General features: G+C 40.3%; 1 protein-coding gene across 3 annotated transcripts in view; it reads left to right on the forward strand.

Moving 5' to 3' along the window:
- Positions 1–20,771, forward strand: part of oxsr1b (oxidative stress responsive kinase 1b) — a 178,743-nt gene that overhangs the window by 36,058 nt on the left and 121,914 nt on the right. Inside the window, exons 2-3 of one of the 3 annotated variants that reach the window (XM_072570027.1) lie at positions 7,023–7,135; positions 9,768–9,823. In XM_072570027.1, the coding sequence (XP_072426128.1) occupies positions 7,023–7,135; positions 9,768–9,823 (169 nt within the window). Of the gene's footprint in view, positions 1–7,022; positions 7,136–9,767; positions 9,824–20,771 lie in introns of those variants that run through there. The other 2 variants (XM_072570028.1, XM_072570026.1) reach the window with 2 other exon arrangements.

Here is a 20,771-nt window from a genome sequence, read left to right on the forward strand (position 1 = left end):
TAATAGACAAATATAGTGTGATGTGGAACATGCAAGGAATAGTGTCCAGTACTGTCCCACTCTGTTAAGTCAGGGACAATGGTGGAGTGCTACGATGAATTGATTATTTGGGGGCGGGGGGAAAAGAGTGAAAAATCTGCAAAGGTTGCTAATGCAGGTTACTGGAATGTTTTATTTTGGAGTAGGTGAACACCGGTGGGTAAGGATCAGGCTCTGCTGTTGTACCCCACTCACTTTCTTGATATCTTGTACAATATCTTTTGAATGATTTATGGAACAGTTCTCCCAGAAGAGAGTAAGAAACAGGCCAAAGAAGAAGAAATGCTTTAATAAAGGGTTAATTCAAAAATTTAATGTTTATTGAAGTTAAATAGCTTAGCAAAGTAAAATAAGGGCTGACACAAAGGCCAGATTCCTGATGAAGGGCTTTTGCCCGAAACATCGATTTTACTACTCAGATGCTGCCTGAACTGCTGTGCTTTTCCAGCACCACTCTAATCTAGACAAAGACCAGAATAAAAGAGGGTAATTGAATAATATTGCGGTTGGGATATTCTGGTAGATGTTAGGAACTGCTTCTTCACAGGTTATGGAAATCCTTAGCGCTCACTCGGAAGACACATGGCAATCAACTGTCTATAAAGAATTAGTGTATTGAAACCGAGGTGGGTGAAATAAGTTTAAAATACTTATGAGCCATGATCTAATTGTTGCATCAGACATTGGTCTACTCCTGTCCCATACAATAGATTTGAATCTGTTTATACAGTGCTTGTCTTACCATTGGCTATAAAATGCTTTGAACTATCTAATGCATTATTTTGAAAGTGTAGTCATTGTTGCAATGTAGAAAATGTCAGTCAATTTGCTGCTTGTTGCAGTTTGCTGTGTGTGTTGACAATGGCCAGATAATCTGTTTTGATGATGCTGACCAGGGGATAAATATTAATCCATACTCTGGAATAACTCCCAGGTCCTGGCTTTGAAATAGTGCCATAGGATCTTTCGCATCTAATCCAGCAGACAAATGAGGCCCGAGATTTGCTTGTCATAGGTTGAATAATTCACTTGCATTATTCTCTTCTTCACAAGTTCAATTGTAGGAACTATTTCACTCTTTCTATATTATACATCTAAAATTCCTCTGATAATTAAGCAGAATGTTTCATCCTTTGTTAGACGTAGATTACTCCTTGCTAAGACATAAGAAGTAGGTAATAATTACGTCTGACAAGAAAAAGACAAAAGCATTCTCACGTACCAATAAAATTATTTCTGCCTTGTAGCTCTTTACTGTATCATGTTTAGGTCACATTGAGGAATTTAACTGGTCCAAGATAGAGCCATAGAGTCATCGAGATGTACAGCACAGAAACAGACCGTACGTTCGGTCCAACTCATCCATGCCGACCAGATATCCTAAACTAATCTAGTCCCATTTTCCAGCACTTAGCCTATATCCCTCTAAACCCCTTCCTATGCATATACCAATCCAGATGCCTTTTAAATGTTGCAATTGTATCAGCCTCCAACACTTCCTCTGGCAGCTCATTCCATACACACAGTACCGTCTTCGTGAAAACGTTTTCCTTGGGTCCCTGTTTAAATCTTCCCCTCATCTTAAACCTATGTCTTCTAGTTCTGGGCTCCCCCACCCCAGAACCTTGTGGGGAAAACACCTTGTGTATTTACCCTATCTGTGCACCTCATGATTTTATTAACTTCTATTAGGTCTAACCTCTGTCTCTGCCTCCGCTCCAGGGGAAACAGCCCCAGCCCATTCAACCTCTCCCTATGGCTCAAATCCTGCAACCCTGCTGGATCTATGAGAACTAATTAGAGTCTAGATATATTGCTGCAACAATTAGCTCAACATGTGAATCTTACTCTTTCACCTTTAAACCACATACACTGCCAGGATAAATACAACTACAAAATACCTACACAAGCTTGGCAACATCAAGAACCGAGCAGTTCCTTCATGTTTTCTAATGGGGGGGAAAAATGCAGCTGCTAGAAAATGTTGGCAATATCTAGTTGGGCAGGCAGCATCAATTTTGATCCTTCCAAAGAAAGTGTCATATCCAACTCCAAGTTAATTTGCTTCTCTCTTCAAAGATGCTGCCAGACCTACTGAGTCTGTCCAGCAAATTTGTTTGTACTCCTTCATGCCTGTCTATATTCACTTTCTTGGGCAAGCTAGGCTTGTATGAAGTATGAATGTGGCCTTGCCAGCATCTTCCATATCTAAAGAAAAAGAAAATTTGTATTTAGTTTATAGTATAACGACTCTCAAATTATATTGTAGTTATTGCCTACTTATACAGATCAAAACTTCAGACTACACAAAATATGCAGAAATGAATTAACTTGCTTTGGTGAACTATCCATTTTCATCTGCCTGATTGATAAGAGGGTGAAAGTGAGGACTGCAGATGCTGGAGATCGGTGTCAAAAAGGTGAGGTGCTGGGATATTCCTGATGCACAGCTTATGATCGAAACATCGACTCGGATGCTGCCTGACCAGCTGTGCTTTTCCAGCACCACATTGATAAGGGGGAAGAACAACTTTCTTCCAACCCCAAAACATATCACAGGGCTGAAGTTCAATATGATAAAATCTCTCAACTTACCTTGTCCATCTCTTATCCAGCAGGGGCACCTTTATTCATTATGGCTTTAACTTGCATAATTATCTAGAACTAAGGGGAAGGAAGCCATGCCCCAAGTGTCAGGCTAAACAATGAGCCAGTCTTATAACAACCAGTCAAAGGATCCTGTAATACCAAGAACTTGTTTGGATCCAGTGTATTATGAAGGACTTGGTCCACTGTCCTACTGAATCTCTCCTGCAGGATGAAACTTGTTTCATATATTTTTATTCTAATGTTAAATAGAAATTTTGAGTCATTCATTAAATAGGCATCAGATTAGAAGCAATCCAATTTAAAATCTACATGGGCTTTAACATTTTTTTGATCTTCAGTTTTGCACTTCTTTGCGGTTGTTATAAAGTACACACCTTGTTACAACATGCTGAAAATTTATCTCCCTTTGGCTACGTGCTAATGTAGGGATGCAATATTCTCCAGAATGGTGAAGAAAGAGCAAAAAGAGAATTCTTTACTTTTTTGAAATGATCTTTTTACAGAGATTATTATCTTATTAAAATCACTAGTTTTGAAAATGAAATCTGTTCACATATTAATGGGATCATCTATAGTGATTTTTAAATGGCTAGCCTGAAGCAAGTAGAAGGATGAGACTGAAATCAGATGTAATGAGTAATATGCTCAGCTTCATATTTGTGGGATAACTACATTATATGCATTTATGCAAATGTACTGTAAGGGGGGAAGGAAGTTCTCACTTAAAGCCATACAGTTTCCCAGATGCTCTTTGGAAGAGCAAAATCTGTACTCTTAAAATTGTTATAGTACAAAAGGAGGCCATTCAATCCATTATGCCACCACTGGTTCTTCAAACATGCAGCATTACCTTGTGCTACTCTGCTTTTTTCCAGAGCTTTTGCACACCACCCAAATAATTATCCAATACTCTCCTTGAATGCCTCAGTGGAACCTGCTTCCCTCACATTTCCAGGCCATGTGTTGTATTCCCCAAAACCTTGTGTGAAAAGTTTTATTTTCTTTCACATTACCCTTGCTGCTTTTGCGCATCACGTTAATAAATCTGTTCACTCTCATTCTCCCTTTTATGAAAAGGGACAACTTCTCCCTAACTATTCTATCCTGTCTCAATCAGATTTTCTCTCCAAGAGAACAGTCCTAACTACTACTACTCTGTTGTCTTAACTGTAGTTTCTCATTTCTGGAACCAATGTATCCACAGCTGTTGTCTAGTAAGAATCTTGTAGAAGTTCCACATTACCTTGCACTTGTACACTATATCCCTTATGAATAAAGCCAAGGGCACCAGATACTTTGCTCTCCTGGTATAAAAGGAACAGTAACAACATTGCTGTAGACTTGGCTGAGTGATAAGAAACAGTATTGGTCAATGGATGCTTTTTGAACTAGAGGAGAATGTTTTGTAATGGAATTCCTCAGGGGTCAGTTTTGGGACACTTTTTTTTTGCTGATTATATATAAATTATCTGAATCTTAGTGGGCAAGGAGACAATGTCAAAGTTTGCAGATGAGATTAAACTTGGGGGAAAAAATCAGTTGAGTGGAGAATGTGAAACTCCAAAAGGACATGCGCAAGTTGGTGGATAGGTGACAGATGAGATTTAGTGCAGTGAATTGTGATGATCAACAGCTTGTAGATGTAGGTTTGCTCTCTAAGCTGGAAAGTTCATTTCCAGATGTTACCTGGGTAGGGTAACAAAACATCTTCAGTGGGCCTCCAAGCGAAGCGCTGCAGCTGATTCCTGCTTTCTATTTATATGTTTGGAAATCAGCAGCTGTGCTTTGCCTGGAGTCCCACTGAAGATGTTACCTAGTAGGGTGACTAAACGTCTGGAAATAGACTTTCCAGCTCAGCGTGCAAACTGACGTCCAGAACTTCAACCTGAGCTACAGATCTTTGCAAAACTCGCTAATCAGCAGCTTAATTAAACAATTTATTTGAATGGCATCTTGAAAGTGGCAAGAAGGATTCAGGGAGCAAATTCTAGAGCCCAAGCTCTAACTCTAAGTGTGGCTGCTGGTAGTGGTATAAACGATTGAGAAGATTGTGTGTGTGTGTGTGTGTGTGTGTGTGTGTGTGTGTGTGTGTGTGTGTGTGTGTGAACAAAAATTAGAAAAAGATTAATGAAGACCAGTATGGGTCCCTTTATAGGCAGAAACAGAAGTTATACAAGACAACAAAGATAGCAAACCAATTAAATACATATTTTGGTTCTGTACTTAGAGGAGGGGACACCCAAATTGGGGAATGCAGGGCCTATTGAGAAGGAGGAACTGACGGAAATCAATATTAGTAGGGAATGGTATTGAGAAAAATTGGATTAAAGGCTGATAAATCCCCAAGGAGAAAGTGAGGACCGCAGGTGTTGGAGATCAGAGTCTGAGTGTAGCACTGGAAAAATATAGCCAGTCAGGCAACATCGGAGGAGCAGGCAAATTGACGTTTTGAGCAGAAGCTTGATGAAGGATTTGTGCTCAATGTCGATTCGCCTGCTTCTCAGATGCTGCCTGACCAGCTGTGCTTTTCTGGTATGACACTCTTTGACTCTGATAAATCCCCAAGGCCTAATAATTCATACCTGACTACTTAAGGAAGTGAGCCCTCAATGTGGATGCTAGTTTGTTAGTTTAGTTTTCACGTTTATATAGGCTCCAGAGCAGTAACCATGGGTAATGTTAGGGTAGCTAATGTAACCCCATTATTGCAATGACTATTATTCTCTATTATGGTTACCCTGTCATTGATGAAATGCTCAGAAAATGCTGGAGTCTGTTGTAAAAGATACACTAGCGGAGTGCTTGGAAAAAAGTAGCGGAATTGGACTGAGTCAACATGGATTTCTGAAAAGGAAATCATCCTTGACAGATCTACTGAGAGGACATAAATAGGGTGGCACGGTGGTTAGCACTGCTGCCTCGCAGCGCCAGAGACCTGGGTTCAATTCCTGCCTCAGGCGACTGACTGTGTGGAGTTTGCACATTCTCCCCGAGTCTGCAACCCACCCATACCCCTACATCTACCCCTTACCGAACACTACGGGCAATTTAGCATGGCCAATTCACCTGACTTGCACATCTTTGGACTGTGGGAGGAAACCCACGCAGACACAGGGGGAATGTACAAACTCCACACAGACAGTCGCCCGAGGCTAGAATCGAACCTGGGACCCTGGTGCTGTGAGGCAGCAGTGCTAACCACTGAGCTACCGTGTCACCCCTTTGGTTGCCAAAACCAAATAATTATTATCTGACAGGTCGGGAAAGGGGGAGACCTGGGTGTCCTTGTACACCTGTCTCGAAGACCAACCAGGCAGTGAAGAATGTAAATTGTATGTCGGCCTTTCAAATAAACAATTTGAGTACAGCAGTGTAGATGCCTTGCAGTTGTAGCAGATGTTGATAAGACCACAAATGCAATATAATGTGCAGTTTTGATCCCCTTATCAGAGGTAAAATGCTCACGCTATAGAGGGAGTGCATCAAAGGTTTATCAGACTGACGTATGAAGAGAGACTGGATCAGTTAGTACAATATTCACTGACATTTAGAATAATAAGGGGGAAAATATTAAAAATCTTTAAATGGTAATAATACTGGACAGGATAAACACAGGAAGGATATTCCCAATGACTAGGGAATCCTGAACAAAGGGTCACCACTTTAAGGACCCTGGAGTAGATCATTTAGGACTGATCAGAGATTTCTTTACACAGTGAGAGTCTGTGGAATTCTCTGCCATAGAAAGCGGCTGAGACCAAAACATTAAATGAAGGAATTAGATGTAGTTCTTGAAGCCTTTGATTCTTCCAGCTAGCGGAGGGAAAGTGGAAATGGGTACTTAATTGGATGATCAGTCATGATCACATTGAATGGTAGAGCAGGCTTGAAGAGTCAAATGGTCTATTCTGAGAATATTGTCATTTTGTGTATTTCTATATATTAAGAGTGCAGAAATATGAGGATTGCAGGGCTGTTCGAGGCTAGTGAACGATCCAGATTTGGATACGTGCACCATGTACTGTGTTGCTCAAAATCCTGGAATTTCCTAACTAATAGATTGCAGAAGGACTTTTTATAGATGGACTGCAGGACCTGTCACCACCTCTTTGTGAATGGGCAATGAATATTCTATTTGCCAGTGACGCCCATATCCCAAGATTGAATTACCCTGCATTTTTTCTTTAAATGCACTGACTGCCGATATTTGTCATAATTTTAGGAGTAATGAATATGTGCAGGGATGAGTTTTGTTGATAGTCAGTCACCTGTATTTTCAGCGTTAATGTTTGCAGAAGAATGCTCGTATACCGACATGTTTGTCACCAAAATTAGTACCTTTTTTTTTAAAAAAGGTTTGTTTTCTCTTTCAGGTTCTGGAGCTACAGCTGTGGTTCAGGCTGCATACTGTATCCCGAAGAAAGAACGAGTTGCAATCAAACGCATCAATCTGGAAAAATGTCAGACTAGTATGGACGAACTCCTGGTAATGCACTGGAACATGCACCAATATAGTACAAGGAGGGCTGAATAGTCCTTGACCACTTGAAAATTTGTAAATGTAGTCAATAAATAGGGAGAGGCAATGGGCTAGTGGTATTATCTCTGAACAGAGGTTTGGGTATCTGTGGACCCAGGTGGTGGAATTTGAATTCAATAAAAGTCTTGAATTAAGAGTCTCATGGCCATGAAACCATTGCCAATTGTCAGAAAAATCCATCTGGAGTAAGGAAACTGCCATCCTTACATGTTTATCTTACATGTCCATCTTTACATGTGACTCCAAACCTATAACTATGGTTGACTTTTAACTGCCCTTTGGGCAATTAAGAATGAGCAATAAATACCTATGCAGCAGTGCCCATATCCTGTGGGTATTTGCTGAACTGGGAAGTTGATTTGCAAATGTTTCGTCCCCTGTCTAGATGACATCTTCAGTGCACAGGAGGCTCCAAAGCACTGAAGATGCCCCCTCGACAGGGGACGAAATTTCTGCAAATCAACTTCCCAACTTGGTGAACATACCCACAACTGCAGCAACTGGCACCCGAACTACAAATCTTGAATCCTGTGAATGAATTTGAGCCAGATTTTTTTATTAATCAACAGCAGCAATTTAAAAACATTTTGAAAATATAACTGTGCACTGTCAGTATTTGGAGAGAAGTGAGGAAACTGAACTCTTTTTTTTTTAGAATGACTGGAAGATCAGTTTGTTGCCTGTTGTGGTATATTTTTATTTCAAATTTATGGTTTCCAGTGTGTGCTTTTAAAAAGGAATGTATAGGATGGTGGGTATGGAGTTACATGAACAATGAAGGAATTAGTTTATTACAATTCTGTTTCTCAGCCAGATAGAGAAAATAGGAATTTTAGAAAAATGTCACTAAAGACTTGAACATACCCAGACAATTTGTACTGAAATAATTGGTTGGCCACATAATGCATATAGCACAGGAAAACATTTTTCAAACTTATGAAGTTTCCAAGATGGTACAATTAATGTCCTTAAATTAAATCCTGAATACTCTGGTTTAAATTCAAGCAGAACCACTTTTTCATAATGTGTTCTTAACATATTAGAGCTGTCAGAGATAACTGGGAGGGAGAAATAATGCTGACCTAGCTCCATTTCTTGTTACGTGATGGAGTGCATGCAAGAGTGTACTTGTTGATCTGCTGATTTTTAGGGTGTGTCTGTTCACATTGTCCATGGATAATTTGGGTGTGAACTTATTTTTTGAAGTTTAGGTTGATGTGTTGTGAAGAACTTGAAATTTCAGATATACACCAGACTGATCTTTGGGCATCAGTAAGAACGTCAGCTAAAGATTAATAAAAAAAGATACTGAGGCTGCTGGAAAATTTGTAATCAAATTGGGAAAATATTGGAAATACTCAGCAGGCCACACAGCAACTCTGGGGAGAAAAGTGGTTAAGGTAATCAATTGGAAACCTTTTACTAAAATCCAACCATGAGCATGACAGCCAAGCTTCCAGACTTAAAATTTTCTTTACCTGTTAATGTAGTGACAGATTATGATTTGAGTTGTTGCTGTCAATGCTGAGCATCTGGAAAGTACTGAATTGAAAGATAGTGCTGTTCCTAACAATTTACTTTGGCTTTTGTTAGAAGAGTGTAGAGTTCAAAGATACAAAGTGAAGTGCAGCAAAGAATTGAAATGATTCTTGTAGTCATCTTTCCAGCTACGGATGACATTGACTTTTAAAAAAGCTTCCAGTGCTGATTATGCTGCTATAGACTTCCAACATTTTTTTTCAATATTTGCAGATTTTTTTTTGCTTGTTTTTAACTCTGGCTTGTTGCAAAATAAACACTCATTGACTAGGCAGATAATCAGAATTTATTCTTTTTGAAGGCTTTTATATTCTTGCTCTGATTTACCAACTTAACTCCCATCCTAAAGTTAAATGAGACTTATGAAAATTCAATAGTTTGGACAAAACAGTTAGTGAGAAGCAGTTACCATTGGTGAAAGGGTGGAAAACCAGAGTGCTATTATTTAATGTGATTGGCAGAAGAACCATAAGTAACGTGCAGAAAGACTTCACAGTTCAGAATTCACTGTCCAGGGGTGTGTTGAAGGAAGATTAAATTGTGGTCTTTCAAAGAATCACCTGAAGAAAAGCTTTGCAAAGCTACAGGGAGGTAGAGCAGAGCAGCTTTTTCAGAGACCTGATGTATGCCTTCCATTTATGGTCTAATGATTGATTGAGAGTTTAAATTCTACTCATGGACATGCATACTGTAAGTTGAACTTTTAATGTAACCAAGGAGTGCTATGGTGATTAAATATTGCTATTCTTTGGATTGAATTCTGACTGATGATTCTGTCCAATTGTTTGCATGGATGATCTCAAATATTTTTAAAGAATAATATTGAACTAACCTAGTGTCATGACCAAAAATCATTTTTTTGACCGACACCACTAAAAGCAGGTTGACTGGTTGCTCTTTTCAGTGTGATTTGTGGGACTTCTCTATATAAATGGTTACCATATGTCTAAAAAAATGACTGCGCTTCAAAAGGATGTGAGACCTTTTGAGCCTTGAGAGCTGCTAAATAAATACAAGTTCTTCTCTCTTTCTTCCAAAGGTGCTGACTGGAATCTGGGTCTTCAGGTGGCAGTCGCACTCCAGCACCACATTCAAGTAACCATTATTTTTATATAATAAAAAAAACAAAAAATGCTGGAAATACTTAGGTCAGTCAGCACCTATTGAAAGTGAGACAGACAGACAGATGACATATGACATAACATTAGAACGAATGTGAAGTTCTGATGAAAGGTCGTTACCAGAAGCTTTAGTTGTTTCTCTCCCCACAACTGCTACCAGACCTGATGACTTAATTTCAGCATTTTCTGTTTTTATTTCTGATTTCCAGCATCTGGAGTGTTTTGACTTTGACTTTGTACTAGAATTAGTTTAATATTGCAAAATGATATCCCTCTTTTATCTCCTACAGCAAGGAATAAATAAATCAAAACAGGGGTTTTTATGATCAGGTCAAATGAATTGAAAACGAGCTAGATGTGATATGCATAGATAATGCAGTGCAGATAAGCAAACTGTTTTAACTGCACAACAATACTCTCCCTTCCAGAGTATAGCTTTTTTATTCTCTGCAAGCAAGATAAGTTAGGATTCCAGACCACTGCTTGTGCCTGACATTAGAGGCTTTTAACTATCTATAAACAAAATATTGATCTTTCTCGGTCTCTGCCATCCTGTCCCTCATGTACTCCTCGTGCTATTACATCATTGTCTAAGTCACGTGCGCACTCAGTATTATCCCATCTACCTTTAGAGCAAAAGCAGATGCATTTAACCCTTTTCTCTCCTAGCCTACCATGTGTTCCATCTGCTATTACCACAACTATGACCATGTCTGTTCACCTTGTTGCCATCTCTTTCTTTCTTTCCCCCTCTCCCTCCATACTCTTAGCCAATCCATTAAACATATATTCTAAGTAATTGTGGACTTCCCCTCCTGCAATTTTTTTCCAACAGTAGTGATACACTTATTCTAACCCTTATGAAATGTTCCCTCAAGTGTTGCCACTGTTAGTCCATCCCCAAGCATAGTATCCCTGTTCATTTCAGCTAGCTCAGCTTTAATGTCAACAGAGTCTCTGTTTATATTTAAAATTGTCATCAGCAATCACTTGCTAACAAGTATGATTGTTAACCTTGGAATTTGTGTATCACTGGTCATGGGTTCTGAGAATCCTGGTTGATGACCCTGATCCTTAAACCAGTCGTTTTCCCTTTTGAACTGCATGTAATCATCAATCATGTTGTGGTTGCTGTTTCCTAGGGGTGCCTAAATTGAGGTCATTATTAATCCAGTCACATGGTGCAACACTGGGTCTAATATAATCTGTTTCCTGCTCAGTTTCATCTGCTTGCTGCTCTGAGGAACCATCTTGGAAACCATCCTATGAATTTCTCATCCACGCTACTACTATTAATCTGATTTTATATGTAGGTTAAAATCAACTATAATTGTTGTCATCCCTTCATTATCACAGGCACTCTACATTCCTTGAATATTTTGACATTCTTTTTCATTACCTTTTAAGTTCTTTGTAGACAAGTAGTGACTTATGTGCTCTACTATTTCTCTCATCCATCCAAACTGATTCTGCATCCTTATCTACTGAGTCAAATTTATATTTGTTGCTCAAGTTATCAACTTTGATTAACTGTGCTCAACCTCCAACTTTATTGAGCTTCATATTTGTGCTAAATTTCAAATACCCCAGGATATTTGGGACCAAATTCATGTTTCCTGAAACAATGGTTATCAGATCGTACACCCCTACTTCATACACTATTAGCTAGTTTGTTCTGGATGATACATGCATCTGATAAAGAGACTTTAGTTTTGTCTCTTGTTCTCTTTGTAACCTCTACCCTTGATATATTCATCTGTTATTTTAGCTATTCCTCTTCCTGCCATTCTCTGACCCTGGTTGCCGACATTACTATTTTAAGAGAACATGTCTTGAACTTGAGCACTGGGCAACCATTTGGAAACTACCTCATTGCAGAGAAGAATGTCAGTCCCTTTCACCATGCTACTCCTAAATTCCTTCCTGTATCATGATGCTGCAACCACTGCCCTCAACCAAAAAGGCTGAGGGAATCTCATCTATTGGACAACTGCAAAGGCTGACTCTATTGCCCTTTAGGGACCTTTTTACTGCCTTTCATTCAGTCACACCTGTTTATCCCTGATCATTGAAGAAATCAAAAGTCCCCAACCGAAGTGGTGAGATTCTTTTGGAATAAAGAATCTTGGTACCTTGTCAGTGTCTGTAGTTTATTTTCCATCTCAAACTGAGCAGAAGCTTCTTAAACTTTAGGCACTTAGAGCAGACATGTTTTCAGGAGCTCCCATGTACTGCAGCCTTGACTCGTCACCTGAATCATAATGAAATTTTAATTATTTATTCACGTAGTGAGTATGTTACTATATATGTTAACGAATTTTGCCGTCCATTTATGGACTACATAAAAATAAAGCCAGAAAAGGCCATAACCGTTTACTAGAAACGTCCCAGACAGCTAGTGCCTTTCTCTATAAGAATCATTTCCAATCAGCTTTAATGAATCTGTCTGTGCCCATTTGCTAAGAGATCCTTTCCTTATCTGCTCCTGATGATGCTGACTGCCTGTCTCTTGATCATTACCTTGTTCACTTGCTGTTTTGGAAATGACAAATGAAAATAAATGCTGTTTGTTCTTCCTAATTTCTGCAACATATGGAGAATGATAATTTTCCTGGTGCTCTGGTTCAGCATCAAAATAATCAATGCATTTACATACTCTACTAATTGTGTTTTTTGCAATTTTGGCGTGTCACTTGAGATTCAGAATAAATGGTTGGAAAAACCTCTGCTTTTGCTTGTCATGATGCCCTCCATTTTGACAGATTATGCAAGACCTTTTTGAAGTGCTGTGGCAGCATGTTCTTGCATATTATGGTTTAGAGCTATTGATAGATGACAGAGGCTTCAACTGGATGACTAGGAATCTGTCCTGCTCTGCTTCTAAGTGACTTGTGCCAGTTGATAATTCTCTTTGCTAGCGTTATGTAAGTGCCTCCCTTGACTGTCAAGTTTCCAACTCTAATGCAGAAGTTCTGGCTTGGGAGCAGACACAATATTCACTGCATCACAAGGCCGCCTCAACATTACCAATCAGGGTTGCTAATTTTGGGGCCAACTATTGTATTATTGACAATGCAAGAATCTTCTAGTACAATTACAAAACTCCATCTACTTGACAATCGTGTACATTCAAAGCAGGACAAATCCAACCCATCCAATTACTGCCCCATCAGTACGCACAATGATCAGTAAATTGATAGAAGGGGTCATCAACAGTGAGCACTACCTGCTCAGCAATAACCTGTACAATGACTTCCAGTTTGAGTTCTGCTAGAGTCAGTCTGATCCTGATCATGTGACAGCAGTGTTTCAAGCATAGACAAAAGAGCTGAATTCCAGGGGTAAGATGAGAGTGATGGCGTTAATATCAAGGTTGCATTTGACTGAGTGTGGCATCAAGGAGTCCCAGTAAAGCTGGAATCCGTAAAGTAGTAAAGCAGGGGCAGACTCTCTGGTTGGAGTCTTACCTAACACATACGAAGATGGTTGTGGTTTTTTTGAGGTCAGACATCTCTGCTTCAGGACATCTCTCTAAGGTTCCTCAAGCTAGTGACATAGGTCCAAGCATCTTCAACTGCTTTAGTCAATGACCTAATGTCCATCATAAGTTCAGAAGTGGGAATGTTCGCTGCTGATTGTGCAATGTTCACCATTCATGATTCCTCAGGTACTGAACGAGTCTATGTTAAAATGCAACAAGAGCTGAAGAATATCTAGGCTTGGGCTGACAAGTAACATTCATGCCACACAAATGCCATGCCACGACCATCTCCACTAAGAGACAATGTAACCACCCGCTCCTTGACATTCAGTGGTGTTGCCGTCACTGAATCTCCACTATCGGCATCCTTCTGGTTACCATTAACCAGAAACTGAACGAGACTTGCCACATAAACGTAATTGTTACAAGAGCAGGTCAGAAGCTAGGAATACTGTGGCAAGTAACTCCTCATCTGATTCCCCAAAGCCTGGTCACCACTGTCTACAAGGTACAAATGATGGAATACTTCCCACTAGCTTGGATGGGTGCAGCTCCAACAACACAAGCTTGACAGTATGCAGATCAAAGCACTTCACTTGATTGGCACCACATCCACCAGCTTCTATTCCTTCCACCATCGCTATTCGGTAGTAACAGTGTCTGCTATCTGCAAGATGCGCTATAGAAATTCACAGAATATCCTTCAACAGCGCCTCTTCAAAGCCATAACCACTTCATCTGGAAGGACAGCAAATACATGGGAACACCACCACCCCAGTAAATTTACTTCTGAGCCATTCACCATCCTGACTTGGGATTATATTGCCATTCCTTCACTGTTGCTGGGTCAAAAATCTAAAATTTCCTCCCTAAGGGCCTTGTGAATCAACCCACAGCGCATTGACTTTAGTGGATCAAGAAGGTAGCTGACCATCACCTTATCAAGGGCACCTACAGATGGCAAAACATGCTGGCCAGCCAGCAATGCCCATGTCATGAGTGAATACAGCAAATGACTAGCTGACTGTGTGACTGGTTCAGATAGACATTGTCATTTGTTGTTCTGTATGCAGCACGTTACTGTTTTCAGTATTGCAGGTAGAATGTTTGGTTCCTATGTATCTATATGTTGGTTGTAATTGTTTTATTTTTCTGTGTTCGTCTCTTTTTTGTGTTCCCAGTTATTACTTATATAGGATTTATGCATATCTACATCTTGATATGAGATGTTTGTTTATTCTCACTGCTTATCTGTGCTTATCTGTATGCACCAGTCGGCTAGTTTGAACACTTAAAATTTTGATCTAGGCTCATGACTCTGCTCAGCACTTGAAGCTGAACACCATTCAGCAAAAAGCAACCCCTTAATTGGATCCCTGTCCTTAAATATTCTTTCCTTTCAACATTGATGCAACTCATGTCCTAATGGCAAAAGGCCCCCTGCTCGTAGCAGTGTTTTGACCAGGTGAGGAGGGGTGAACTGTTCCCCTCTTTTTTAACTCTCTTAGATTTTTCTTCATTTTAGCATGCAGCTCTATCACATTGAAATAAAGTCAGTAAATCATAAAGGAGCCAATTGCACAGTTTTCCTTAGTGAAAAGAAAAGGAATTTTATTGCTGTGGGATTCATTGGAAGCCCACATAAAAGGGTTAAACTGGAATTAATCAGATCAGGAAAAACATAATGGGACTTGATTAGATCAGGGATGAGTTCTTAACAGATACTACAGAACAAGAATATTGGTTTTGTATTGCCAAATAGGAAACTGATTATAGAGGGAACACATGACCTTTTAAAATAGTTGAAGTGCTAAAGGGAATGGCATTGCTAATCAGGGATAGTATCACAGCTGCAGAAAGGGAGGTGTTAGAGGGTTTGTCTACTGAGTCAGTATGGGTGGAAGTCAGAAACCGGAAAGGAGCAGCCTCTTTACTGGGAATTTTCTATAGCCACCCAGTTGCAACAGAGACATGGAGGAAGTAGACTTTGGAAAAGTGCAGAAGTAACAGGGTTGTTGTCATGGGTGACTTCAACTTCCCTAATATTAATTGGAACCGTCTTAGTGCACATAGTTTGAATGGAGCAGATTTTATCAGCCCAGGAAGGATTCCTGACTTAATATGTAGATAGGGCGACAAGAGAGGAGGCCATATTAGATTTGGTTGGCAACAGACTGGATCAGGTGCCAGATCTCGGGGTGGGAGAATACTTCGGTGATGATCACAATTACCTGACTTTTACTATCTTCATGGAGAGGGATAGGAGCAGACGGTATGGTATTTGAGGGAGGGGAATTACAATGCTATTAGGCAGTAACTATGGAGCATAATTTGGGAACAGATGTTCTTTGGGAAATGCACGACAAATGTGGGGATTGTTTTGGGAGCACTTGGTGTGAGTGCTGTATAGGTTTGTCCCACTGATGCAAGAAAGGAATGGTTGGGTAAAGGAACTTTGGATGACCAGAAGTGTGGAATGTCTAGTCAAGAGGAAGAAGGAAGCCTACTTAAGGTTGACGAAGCAAGGAACAGACGGGCTCTAGAGTTACAAGGTAAGAGTGGTGCTGGAAAAGCACAGCAGGTCAGGCAGCATCCGAGGAGCAAGAAAATCGACGTTTTAGGCGAAAGCCCTTCATCCGGAATGAAGGAATTCCTTCCTGCTCCTCGGATGCTGCCTGATTTGTGGTCTTCCAGCACCACACTAATCTTGACTCTAATCTCCAGCATCTGCAGTCCTCCCTTTTGTCGAGGGTTACAAGGTAGCCAGGAAGAAACCGAAGAATGGACTTAAAGCTAGAAAGAGGCATGAGAAAGCTTTGGCGGATAGGATTAAGGAAAATCCTAAGGCGTTCTATAATTGTGAGGAATAAGAGGATGGCCAGAGTGGTGATAGGGTCAATCAGTGGAGCGAACTTGTGCCTGGAGTCTGAGGTGGTAGGGGAAGTCCTTAGTGAACACTTTGCTTCATTATTCACTCGTGAGAGGGGCCTTGCCATTTGTAAGGACAGCATGAAACCGGTTGATATGCTTGAACAGATTGATGTTAAGAAGGCGGATATGCTGAAAATTTTGAAAAACGTGAGGATATACAAGTCCCCTGTACCAGACAGGATATATCCAAAATTACTAAAGGAAGTGAGGGAAGAGACTGCTGCACCTTTGACCATGATCTTTGCGTTCACACTGTCCATTGGAGTCGTAGGCAATTGGAGGGTAGCAAATGTTATTCTTTTGTTTAAGGAACGGAATATGGGTAGCCCTGGGAGTTCCATACCTGTCAGCTTTATGGTGGTGGGCAATGTTTTGGCAAGGATCCTGAGAGACAGGGTTTGATTTTTTGGGAATAGTATAGTTTGATGAGAGATAATCAGCATGGCTTTGAAAGGTCATGCCTCGCAAGCCTTTATTGAATTCACATTGACGATGTAACAAAACACATTGAAGGTAGAGTGGTGTATGTGGATTTAGCAAGGTGTTTGATAAGGTTCCCCGTGGTTGGCTCATTGAGAAAGTAAGGAGGCATGGCATACAGGGAAATTTGCCTGTCTGGATACAGAATTGACTGAAAAGTATTCAACCTGGAGCTTGGTGACCAGTGGTGTTCTGCAGGGATCTGTTCTAGGACCTTTGCTCTTTGTGATTTTTGTAAATGACTGAGGAAGTGAAAGTGTGGCTTAGTAAGTTTGTCGATGATACAAAGGTTGGTGGAGTTGTGGGTGATGTGTATTAGGGCTGATGTAGGTTGCAACGGGATACCGACAGGCTGCAGAGTTGGGCTCAAGTGGCAGGTGGAGTTCAACCTGGAAAAATGTTAAGTGATTAATTTTGTAAAGCTGAAGTTGAATTCAGATTACAGGGTTAAAGGCAGGATTCTTGCAGTGTGGAGGAACAGAAGGATCTTGGAGTTCACATAGATCCCAGAAAGCTGCCACCCAAGTTGGTAAGGTTGTTAAGAAGGTGTATGGTGTGTTTGGTTTTCATTAGTAGGGGAATTGAGTTTAAGTGCCGTGAGGTTCAGTTCTGGTCATCTCCATATAGGAAGGATATGGAAGCTTTGAGTGTGCAGAGGAGATTTACCAGAAGGCTTCCTGGACTGGAGGGCAGGTTGTATGAAGAAAGGTTGAGGGAACTAGGGCTTTTGTCGTTGGAGCGAAGAAGGATGAGAGGTGACCTGGTAGAGATATACAAAATAAGAGGAATAGACTGGATAGCCAGAAACTTTTCCCCTTGGCAGAAATGGCTATCACAAGGGAGCATAACTTTAAGGTGATTGGAGGGAGATGTCAGAGGCAGGTTCTTTATGCAGAGGTGTGTGTGTGTGTGTGTGTGTGTGTGTGTGTGTGTGTGTGTGTAATGCAGTGTGGTAGAGTCAGATACATTAGAGACATTTAAGCAACTCTCTGAGGCACATGGATGATAGTAAAATGATCGTATGTTAGTATGATCTTACAGTAGGATAGAAGGTCGGCATGATATCGGGCTGAAGGGCCTGGTCTGTACTGTGCTATGTTCTATGTAACAGCAATATACACCATCCATAGGGTGCACTGCAACAAGTGGCCAAGTCTTTGTTTTTGAGCCTTCTGAATCTACAAACTTCACCACCTTGAAGTACATTTGCAGCAGAACGCCACAATCTGCAAGTTCTCTCCATGCTATGCGTTATACAAACATCTAAATTAGGAGTAGGAACTGCACATTTGGTGATTCAAGGTTGCTGCGCCATTTGAAAAGGTTATGGCTGGTCTGTTTGTGTTCTCCATTCCACCTTCCCAATTCTGTGATCCACTTCCCTAACAAAATTATCTGCTTCTGTCTTTTAAAAATGTTTTATAAGAGGATTTCATGGCATAGTGGTCGTGCTCTAGTACATCAATTGCAAGGTTAGTATGTGGTACAGTGTATAATGTGGAAGATTAGTGGGCTGGTAGCCTTTTTATTATGAAAGAAATTCTATGTTTTGAGTTGTAATGGGCATTGAGACAACATTTTTAATGCTGTGTGCACATTTGGTCTTAAGGGTAGATTTAAATGCGTTGGAGGTGTTCAGAGGCTGTTTATTCGATTGATACTTCAAATGAATGAGTTACTTAAGGATCCCACCTCCAGTGCAGATGGGCCACATGGCTGCTTTCTGCTCTGTAAGGATTCTGAGAGCCTCCAAAACGCAGTTATGATCTTTCCAACATAGAAGTAATTATGTTATGTTCAATTCCTCTTTTAATGGAATGTCATCCTTTATTATCTTTTCTGATTACGTGCTGCCTGTATTGCTAACCTTTTCTGACTCGTGCATTAGAACACTTGGATCCAGCTGCACTTTGAAATTTAGAAGTCGTTCTCCATTTTTAAGTAATACTTTGCCATTTCATTCCATAGCAATCAACTTCACATTTTCCCATTATTATATTCCATGGCTCAGATATTTGGCCTTTCACTTAACAAGGGTGCAGACTGATGCAGAGAGGATCAAACCTGTATTTCTGTCACCTGTCAAGTAGCAGCCATGCCTTCACTTTCTTTTTGCAAGTCGTTGATCTCAATCGTAAAAAGTTGAGTGCTCAGTATGGATCCCCCGAGGGACCTCTCGTTACAAGCTGCCAATTTAACACCAAGCCATTTGTCCTTGCTGTTTTCTGGCAGCCAACTAATCTTCCCGTCCTGTACGTTAGTCTGAAATCATGAGTTCCTATTTTGCACAAGAACCTTTTTTATTGTGTAGATCTTTGTTCTTGGATTTTCAGAAAACATTTAATATATTTACAGTCCTCACCCTCCCTCTTCCAATAAATTCTGACTTGCAGCATTGTTGTTCAATCAGATTTTTGGATCAAAACCCTAGACCGATCTCCTTAACAGCACTGTGTACACAAATGGACTTCTTCACTGTCTTCTGGATGATGGAATGGCATTGATTCTGCCTGCTAACAATGCCCACGTCTCATAAGAATGAAACCAAATCTTAAAATATTACTGTAAAGGCACAGATGACACACTAAGCAAATGTATCCTCATCCCTCTCAACATATCTGCAACCTTTGTCAAGATTAACTATATTAATGACGATCACCCAACTGAATGAAACTGCACTCACTTTGCTTCTCTTTTATCTATCAATTCCTAGAGAATCACCTGGAGTGATTCTCCCCACCCCCTCACTTCACATAATTGTGACTGCTACCCTTGAGGAAATCTCACCCCTGGCACAACTTTCTCATCCTTGTGCCATTTAACCACTACTGAATGAGGTAGCACTTGATTAACCAGTGAATCATATGCGGTGGCATCTCCTTTCTGCACAATTTCTGCTGGTGCCCACTGTGGATCTCTCCATGACTCTGAACTATTTCTCATCTACATATTACCACTTACTGATGTTGATATTGTGTGAAACAGCATCCTATTCCAAATCTGTAGTGAAAACCTCCCAACTCCATTTCATCACTGCTTTTCAATTTCCATCGAATTGTCAATGTCAAGTTTGCAAACCCTGCATTAGATATCAGACAGCAGTTCCCTCTAGCTAAATATTAGCAACAGCCAAGCCATTATATTCCGTCCCTGGCTTAAGCTTTTATTCCAAGCAACCATTTCCACCTATCTCCCTGGTAGATGTTGAGACTGAGTGTTTTGAATTTAGGTGTCACATTTGACTTGGTGCATTTTCAACTAACCATCCATGCTATTACCACTTCCGCCTATTTCCATGTTCCAAACATTGCCCAACTCCACTCTTGGCTGTTATCCTAAATGAAACCTAAGTTCTTCCACACAATCCTGGCTGGCCCATCTTTCATTGCCCATGAGTTTTACTCCATGCAAGACTTTGCTGGATTTGGGGTACGCCACCACACTCTCCCTGAACTATTCTGGTTTTTTGTTTAACAACACCTTTTTGCGGTCTGATTCTTGTTTTCTTTCTTAATGAGGAGAGGGACTAGCAATATAAATCAATAGTGCAACCCTCTTGAATGTGAGCATTCCTCCAAATTTGAACTGCTGCAGATTCACAATCTTAATTACTGGGGCCCGATCCTTCAGTTGCCAAGATTCTAAGCTGTTGTATTCCCTCCTGAAACCTCTTGTCTGCCCCTCTTTTGTGCCTTAGGGCCATTCATGAAAGCCAGATCACCAAAATCTTGGTCAGATAATTCAAAGTCACAAAAGGAACTAAGTTTTTGTTCCTGTGCAATTCCCTAAAATAGGGTTTAAAGTGAGCACATTATCTCTTTTGGTCAATGAAACAAAGTGGGCATTCAAGACTAGGAAGTGCTGCAAAAAGCCATGATCTTATCTTCCAATTGGAAAGACTAGAAAATATTGGCTTTTTCAGCCATTTGCCTCTATTAAAATATACTGTGTAATTTTGGGTTGGAAAAGTTAATGAAAAACTCTAAATCTGCTGAAGCAGTGAGGAAAGGTATGTGTATACTAAAATGGT

The sequence above is a fragment of the Chiloscyllium punctatum genome, chromosome 5, assembly GCF_047496795.1.
Source record: "Chiloscyllium punctatum isolate Juve2018m chromosome 5, sChiPun1.3, whole genome shotgun sequence".
NCBI classification, from domain to species: Eukaryota; Metazoa; Chordata; class Chondrichthyes; order Orectolobiformes; family Hemiscylliidae; genus Chiloscyllium; species Chiloscyllium punctatum.